The sequence below is a fragment of the Bos indicus genome, chromosome 5 (assembly GCF_029378745.1).
Source record: "Bos indicus isolate NIAB-ARS_2022 breed Sahiwal x Tharparkar chromosome 5, NIAB-ARS_B.indTharparkar_mat_pri_1.0, whole genome shotgun sequence".
In the NCBI taxonomy this organism is placed as follows: Eukaryota; Metazoa; Chordata; class Mammalia; order Artiodactyla; family Bovidae; genus Bos; species Bos indicus.
In genome coordinates this window covers 88,375,525-88,384,341 of record NC_091764.1, presented here as the reverse complement: position 1 = coordinate 88,384,341, position 8,817 = coordinate 88,375,525, and the positions used below count along the sequence as shown (strand labels likewise).

The 8,817-nt window shown below is 37.3% G+C and overlaps 1 protein-coding gene across 5 annotated transcripts in view; it reads right to left on the bottom strand.

Annotated features, from left to right (window-relative positions):
• Positions 1-4,003: 4,003 nt before the first annotated feature.
• ABCC9 (ATP binding cassette subfamily C member 9) overlaps positions 4,004-8,817 on the bottom strand; it is a 156,025-nt gene continuing 151,211 nt past the window's right edge. For 4 of the 5 annotated variants that reach the window (XM_070789970.1, XM_070789973.1, XM_070789972.1 and 1 more), the window contains one exon: positions 5,644-5,781. Coding sequence is in view for 1 of the 5 variants with exons in the window: in XM_070789971.1 (XP_070646072.1) it covers positions 5,644-5,781 (138 nt within the window). In the remaining 4 variants the exon portion in view is untranslated. Of the gene's footprint in view, positions 5,782-8,817 lie in introns of all 5 variants that reach the window. The other variant, XM_070789971.1, reaches the window with a different exon arrangement.

Sequence of the window (8,817 nt, the reverse complement as noted above, 5' to 3'; positions counted from 1 at the left end):
AAGAATATTACAATTGTAAGCATCTTTCTACCATCCATTCTAAACACTTGTATTTGACTTATCTATGCATTGTGTTAATATGTGTTGTAAAAATTTATAGCAACTATATACTTCTTTAAGGCAGTTAAGATAGATGTGAATGTACATACTCAGATGTGTATTTGTTGAAGGGAGCACCCACATACACTGAGAGGTCAGGAGCTAGATTGTAACCAGTGAAAAAGGGTTAACAGTAAACTTTGTTGGTGGATTCTATTTATGCCTGCTTTCAAAGGATTGATGAATATTTCAGGTATCTGAAAGAAAGAGATTAGGAATTAAAAAAAAATTATGAAAGTCACTCAGTTGTGTCCAACTCTTTGTGACCCCATGTCTGGGGAATTCTCCAGGCAAGAATACTAGAGTGAGTTGCCATTCCCTTCTCTAGGGGATCTTCCCAACCCCAGGATTGAACCCAGGTCTCCAGCATTGCAGGCAGATTCTTTACCATCTGAGCCACAACGGAAGCCCAAGAATATTGCAGTGGGTAGCCTATCCCTTCTCCAGGGGATCTTCCTGCCCCAGGAATCAAACTGGGGTCTCCTGCATTGCAGGCGGATTTTTTACCAGCTGAGCTATCAAGGAAGCATGCTCTTTGCTTAAGTAGCGTTGGAACAAAACTCCAACTACTATTAGTCAAAGTGCAAATACTTAGATATGAAACTGTTGGCCTAAATCCACGTGGCCCTGATAAAACTAAAGGTCAATAGTCTTTCACTTAATTAAAACTGATAACGTGTATAAATAGCACATGTTGTAGCCCTGTCTAGGGGAAAAATGCAAACAAAGCAGCATTAGCCAGTGTTGTACTGTTGTTTTATGGACAAGCTACTTATTTTATGCCAAGGGCAGATTAAGTGATAGAAATTACTGTCTGAAAGCAATGCTTTTTGCCATTAATGTGTAGCATATATTTGAGATGGTCTGTGATGGTTGATGGCACTGTGATCACGGAAGGCTTTCTTCTTGGAGCCAATTAACTTATTTAGCCAGGTATGGGTCCCTTGATCTTTGTCAATTTAGAAAGGGCATTGGTGACCATAGTGTAAATGACTCAGGGAAATGAGCTCCAGCCCATAGAAAAAGAAAAAAAATAAATCCCATGTAGTGAATATGTAGAATTAATATATCAACTTTCATATGTCAACGATGATGATACCAACAGAAAAAATGTCAAGGTGGCACAGGGAATAATCATCACAGGTAATTTGCCATCCTTCCACATTGTGAAACATCAAGAGTGAAACCTACTCAAAACTACTCACATTTACACACTAGAAACATTTGAAAATATGAATTCAAACTCAATAGGGTAACATGCAAATAATTCAACAAGGAATTCAGATGTGGGTAAAAAAAGCTTGCCTCTTTTCAAAAAAATTTCCCTTTAGATCACAAATTGTTGATTAAACTACAACACAAAGTAAAACAGTGTTCAGAATCGCTGTTTATATCTTCTCAGCTGAGATTCAGTTCATTTCACTTTTTCCTTTATGATGGAACTAAGGCAGTTGACTCAATGATACCAAGAGGTTTGTTCTGGCCGTCCAGGATAGGTTAATGTCAGCAAAGCTAGGAAGCATGTGGATATCACCTCCAGCATCTTATGGCTCCACATTATGCATAATAAAAAGAAATGAGAGTGGTGACCAAGGTAGACTGACAATTCCCAAACCTGGCTAATTATGAATCTCATATGAAAGCATTTGCTATAAATACAGATATAAACCCTTTCACTGGGGAGTTTGAGCTAGAGGAGTCTTACTAATGCCTGAGCAAATCTTGAAAATGATGTGTAGTTACTAAAGAAAAAAATTAAACTCAAGTTACAGAATATAGCCTCTTGGCTACAGTTTCTTATTATCAAAGCCTAGGATTAGAAGACTGCATTTAACTTTGGATAAGGGGTTAATTAGGGAATTATTAAAATATTATAAATCACAGACCTCCAAAGAATGGAGTACAAAATAGTCATTTAACATATATTGGAAGACAACCATAAAAACTAATCAATAAACCTTGGAGAAAAGTCCAGACATCCAACTATTTAATTAGAGATGTAATAAAATTTATTGATGTAGTTGTTCCACTTGATGAAAACTTCCCAAAAGCCTATATATAAAACTGAGTCTGTGACAGGTGTGAAACAAAACTGTCAAAGCATAATCAGGTACTGTCTTGTCAATTTGTGTTGATTTACATCTATTGATCAGTCTTGGTTGATGCCCAATGGTATTGTAAGTAAAAGAATAATCATCCTTTTTAATTAAGCAAACAGAAAAAGTAATTTATGATATAATACCAAAGCAGCATATGTTCATAGCAGAAGAAACACAACACAGACAGTGAAAAGTTATAGGCACATGGCTAGTGGTAAAATTAATCAATGGACCATCAACTATACTTATTAGGGCCTGCTGTGGTTCAGGTACTTGTATTATATTCCAAGGGCACAAAGACAGACAAGACATGGTCCCAGACCTCAAGTATCAGTTACTTAGAAGGATCTTCTCTTATCTATCTAATCTAGAGCAAAGTTGACTTTTAAATTGATCGAAAAGAGCACTTAAAAGTAAAGGGTGCACAGTCCTTTAAAGAAGTATTTTTTCTCTTTTAACAATATCAGTAACCTATTTACATATAAAGCTTTAGGTATTTACTGCTTCGGAGAAGGCAATGGCACCCCATTCCAGTACTCTTGCCTGGAAAATCCCATGGATGGAGGAGCCTGGTGGGCTGCAGTCCATGGGGTCGCTAAGAGTCAGACACGACTGAGCAACTTCACTTTCACTTCTCACTTTCATGCATTGGAGAAGGAAATGGCAACCCACTCTAGTGTTCTTGCCTGGAGAATCCCAGGGACGGGGGAGCCTGGTGGGCTACCGTCTATGGGGTTGCACAGAGTCGGACACGACTGAAGCGACTCAGCAGCAGCATTTACTGCTTTTCACAAATATTAAGGAATTAAAATTGGTAAAAATGATTTGGTTAATTAAGTGTAAAATTTGTGATATGAAATTTGATTAAGTAAAGGCTGGTCTTCTTTTATAGATATATACCTATTTAATAAAAAATTATCTCAAGATTAGTTATTTCCATATTCAATAGATCACACATATAACACATGATTAAACAATTTAAGAGATCATCCTTGACTTTATTCAGTCAATTTAGTTTTGTAAACAATTAAACACTTAAGTGACTGCAAGTTATGAGGAAACCAGTGATCACTTAGTTGTAAAAATGGTAAATGTGATTTTCTGTTTAGTGTAATTAGATATGCTTCTGCTGACACTGCCTGGATAGCAGTAGAATATTTACAGATATCATGAGGGATTATTTCAGTGGGTAAATCCTCATTTCTCTTGATGTGTGTGGGTGCTAAGAAGCTTCAGTCGTGTCCGACTCTGTGACCTGATGGATCATGGCTCACCAGGCTCCTCTATCCATAGGATTCTCCAGGTAAGAATACCGGAGTGGGTTGCCATGCCCTTTTCCAGGGGATCTTCCCAACCCAGGGATCGAACCTGCATCTCTTAAGTCTCCTGCTTAGGCAGGTAGATTCTTTACCACTATTGCCACCTGGGAAGCCCTTTCTCTGTGACACTGAAATATATAACTTGGTAAAAAGCATGGTATGAATTCAACCTTACAAAGCATTTGCATGCCAGAAACACTTTGAGTAGATTGGTGGAACATTTAGAAAATATTTTCAAGTTCATGATTCTATTCTGTTTAACTTTCAGGGAAGAATAAGAGGATTTTTCTCCTAATGAAGTTTGATGTATATGATGAGTTAACAGTTTGCACTAAGTAACATAGAACACTTTTGTTCATCCTTGTGAAACTTATTTTAGGTAAACATCAAGACTCTAAATTCAGGGGAAGGCCCAGGCATAAGTTCTGCATAAGTAAGTATACGAATTTTCCAAGCATGAATACACAATAAACTGAACACAGGAACTATAGAAAGGGAGCTTACATTCTCTTTTTCCATCAGTTATAATTCTTCAAAATCTTACAATGCACATGGACCTTGACATGAAAATCAATACTGATACAAATGGGTACAAAATTACAGTATAAATCTTTGGCTGCTAGCATGACAGTGGAAGTAACTTTTAGCATTTTTTCAATTTATTAATTTACATTTAAGAAAGCATGACACTAATATCCCGTAAATTTTGATGCACCTTGAATATGCACATTAAAATCAGAATAAAATTTTGATACACTCTTTACATGTACATTAAAATTAGAGCAGGAGCAAATATGTACCTGTGTGACACCACTGGGTATATTAAAAGAAATATACATTCTTCCACCTAGAAATAGACACATGTTTTACATATATGTGTATGTCTACCTATGTTTATATATGTATGTATGTATGTATGTTTGTATAGATATATCCTGTGAAAATAAGGCCACTTGCTTATGCTCTCCAGTCTTGAATAATATGGAATTTTAGGCCTTAAGGATCATAAACACATCTAAAGTGAAAGTGAAAGTCGCTCAGTCGTGTCCGACTCTTTGCGATCTCATGGTCTGTAGCCTACCAGGGTCCTCCGTCCATGGGATTTTCCAGGCAAGAGTCCTGGAGTGGGTTGCCATTTCCTTCTCCAGGAGATCTTCCCGACCCAGGGATTGAATCCGGGTCTCCCACATTGTAGGCAGACATTTTACCATCTGAGCCACCAGGGAAGAATACATCTAATGATTAATTAAACCATGGAAAGCTGTAGTGACCTGTCACTGAAGGGTTGAGCCTTATTATTTTTGAACTTCAGTCTGGAAAAGCACATTATGCTCGATATCTTAAGAACTCTCCTCTTAACTAGACAAGGAAAGATGGAACCTTGGGTATAATTTGTCAAATTTTCAAACTCTTACTATCATGATCATGCTAATGAAGGTTTTGGATTTGCAGAGTTATTATAAATGTAATAATAACTTCTAGTCTTGGTGACCAGAAACAATTTAGATGAAAAAAAAAGAGAGTTTTATAAGAAACGTCAGTATTATTAATGTTAATGAATACAGAACATATTCTCAGACAGTAAATAATGAATTTGAGTGTTTCATTTTCTAACTGATTAGAAAACCTGTCCTTCTTTTAATTTCTTCCAATAATATCTAGAAACACCAACAAAAAGGAAATATATTCTTACAAGTAAGAGTAAAATAATACTGAATGCTAATTGTAACTTCTATGCTCGAGAGATATTTTCCAGACTTAAGCAGAGTGGTTGATTTACCACTTAAAGTAGCTTACTTGTTTTAATACAACCTTAAAGGTTATTCTTAAAGGTAATGTGGCTTAATCTTTAGAAAAACATCAGTAATGAACATAATAAGCAGTCACAGATTGGGAAACAAAGCAAAACAAACAAAACAGAGGAAGAAGAAATGTCAATATAGAAAACGCAATATTCACTGGTACAGTGATATTGTTACTAATTACAAATTCCACAACATAACAATTAAACTTCACAAAAGTGTGTAAAAGTTTAAGATGCCACTTTCCAAAGGCCAAGCTGATGATCCATTAAGTAGGTTATGAGAGCATTATTTTAAATACAAGCATGGTTTTAAGACATTCCGTCACATGTCTGCACGAACAAAAGAAGCAAATACTCCATCTTCCCGGGCCAAGAGGCTTTCTGGAGTGTCATATTCTAAAATATTTCCTCGCTTCATCACAATAACTAGGTCTGCCGTCAGAATAGTGTGAACCCGATGCTGTGAGTAAGAAAAGAATAAATGTATTCATTATAAATTTCAGGGCACAAGCCAAAGCAATGGAAAATGCATATTTCACTGTTTATACAAGGGCATTTCTTTATCTTGGGCACAGCCCTTCTTTTTCTTTCTTATGTAAAGTATGATTTATTTACATACTTTTAAACCTAGCCAGTATGACTGGGTCTTATATAGGCTGTATTAAATTGAGTGTACCTAATGTAGTTTCATCGTTTTCATGGAATTGTGAATAGGATAACAAATGTTTGTCAAATAATTAAATGATAAGAAGAGTCACTGTGAACCAGTTTGGTTATAGTTTAGTCTAGACTAAAATTAGTTTTTTAGTAGAGTCAACTAATTCTCTGGGATAACACACAATTTGAAGAATCCCAGAAGGTGGTTTAATTCTGAGAAAACCATATGGGGAAGTCCATTCTGGCATGCAGTGTTAGAAGGTATTATCCAAAACTTTAGGTAGGCATGCTGTCTTTTTGTCTTTAGAGATCACTGCCACCCACTCAGTCATTTTCTCTTCCCACATGGTACCTTTTGGAGAGAAGCTCTAGTGTTAGTAATTAATCATAATAAAAATTACCACTTCTTGAATGTACATTATACATTAGCTACTCCACACACATACTTGTTAATCATCAGAACAGTCCACAAATGTGGGTGTTAATCTCTCCCCACTTTATGGGGGAGACCACTGGGGTTCATAATAAATAAAGCAAAATCAGATCACACAGATAGTAAGTAGCAGAGTTAACATCCAAACCAGGCTTATTCGCTTCTGAGCTACTTCCACTCTGCCATAGGATGTTTTGTTGGGAGGATCTGGTCCTTCAGAGGGTTGTTCACCTGTCAGTCAGAATGGATTCATGTTTTGGCTTTCCCACCTGTTAGCTGTGCAGTCTTGAGCAACAAACTTAACTTTTGTATGCCTTAACTTTCACATCAGTAAAATGATGGCTGGGGAATGGTGGTGAGGTTCAAATGAGGTAATGCATGTAAAAATAATTCAGCACTTTGTCTTTGCAGTGAGCCTTTTCGCTACTCTTGCTAAGTTAAGCGCTGTCCAATAGAAATATAATGTGAGCCACAAATATGCGGCACAGGTAATTTCAAATCTCTTAGGAGCCATACTTTACAAGCACAAATAAACAGGTGGAATTTGTTTTAGTAATGTATGTTAGTAACAACCCAAAGTTCAACCTAGGGCAGTCCCCAGAGCAAAAGCTTATCCCTTGCCCTGGACCTGCAGAAAGGGTATTCTCAGTGTTCGTGCTTTCAGAAAAGCAGGCAGTCCTGGTTGGAACTCACAACTAAGGGGCAAAGCAGCACATATATGGAGAGTGATAAAGATGCCAGCTTAGAACATGCACCACTAGTTTCAACATCCATAGACAAACCTATATCATTCACTAAATACTGGTAATTAATGGACTTCCCTGGTGGCTCAGATGGTAAAGAAACTTCCTACAATGCAGGAGACCTGGGTTCGATTCTTGGGTGGGGAAGATCTCCCAAAGAAGGCTACCCACTCCAGTATTCTTGCCTGGAGAATTCCATGGACAGAGGAGCCTGGCGGGTTACAGGCTATAATCCATTGGGTTGCAAAGGGTTGGACATGACTGAGTGATGAACAATGGTATATGTTTAGGAATATCACACTTTAAAGGATAATTTTTATCTTTAAGAAAGGGCCAGAGCCCCTTGCATCTCCATGCATTTAGAAGAAAATAAACTTAATGAGCTGTTTAATATCTGCTGTTCATTTCCTTCAAAAAATTAGTTCTTCAATACCTATATCATAGATATTTTTAAAAATCTGGCTTCAAAACCCATAAATAGGATATTATAAATATTGCCTTGATATTCTAAAATGATGCTTATTTTTAAAAATGTTGAAAAACTTGGCCTATAGAAGTAAATATATCTGGTGTTTATTCCATTACTCCAAATTAATTTATGCTTGACAAAGTGTCAACTGCCATAGCATTGATGAAATTTTCAAAATGCTCCAGAGAAATAAACCTCAACAAGAGTGAAGTATAGATTACTTTCATTAAAAAATGCCACTCACTATTTTGGGGCATGAGGGCTTCTTTTTAGAAACCCGAAAAAGTTATCTTTTAAAGTTATTCCACAATTTTCAGTGGCAGTTAACAAAAATAACAGAACAACTTTTATCAGGGAAAGAAAAATAGTTACTCAATAAATTCATTTACTTATGTATTGGCTGCAGCACACAGTGTGTGGGATCACAGCTCCCTGACCAGGGATCAACTCTGTGCCCCCTACATTAGAAGTCAGTGTTTTAACCGATGGACCACCAGCAAAGCTCCAATTACTCTTAATAGTTGTTGTTGTTTAGCTGCTAAGTCCTGACGACTATTTGCAACCCCATTGACTGTGCCCACCAGGCTCCTCTGTCCATAGGATTTCCCAGGTAAGAATACTGGAGTGGGTTCCCATTTCCTTCTCTAGGGGATCTTCCCAACCCAGGGATCAAACCCACATCTCTTGCATTGGCAGGTGGATTCTTTTCCACTGAGCCACCTGCAAAGCCCAACAGAGCTGATGAAGCTTTTAACAGAGTTGAGGAGTATTATGCAAAGGAGGCACCACAAGTTGGCTCTCCCTCTTATGAGTCTGGTAAAAGGAGTTGGTCCCACAGCATTTGGTTCTTTCCCACAAATTTCTATGTCTGGGGAAAGAGCTCTTGGTATCCTGGTGGCCACCGCCACACTGGGGGGTCTTGAAATGAACAATGGGTAAAAGACATACAAGTAAACAGAAAAGCATTCAATGAATGCAGAAAAGCAGAAATCAGGTGAGATAACATAATTTTTTGGTGAAAATATACAAATTATGCTCAAGAAATCTTCCAGCTGTCAACTAACTGTGACCACCCATCAGTACAGAGAAAAATAGTCTTCAGCGTAGGCAAGGGTCTGCTTTTCCCCCTTTTAACCTGCCTTTTTAAAGGGAGCAAGAAGCTCTTTCTCCCCATCTTTTCAGTGAGAAAATTCT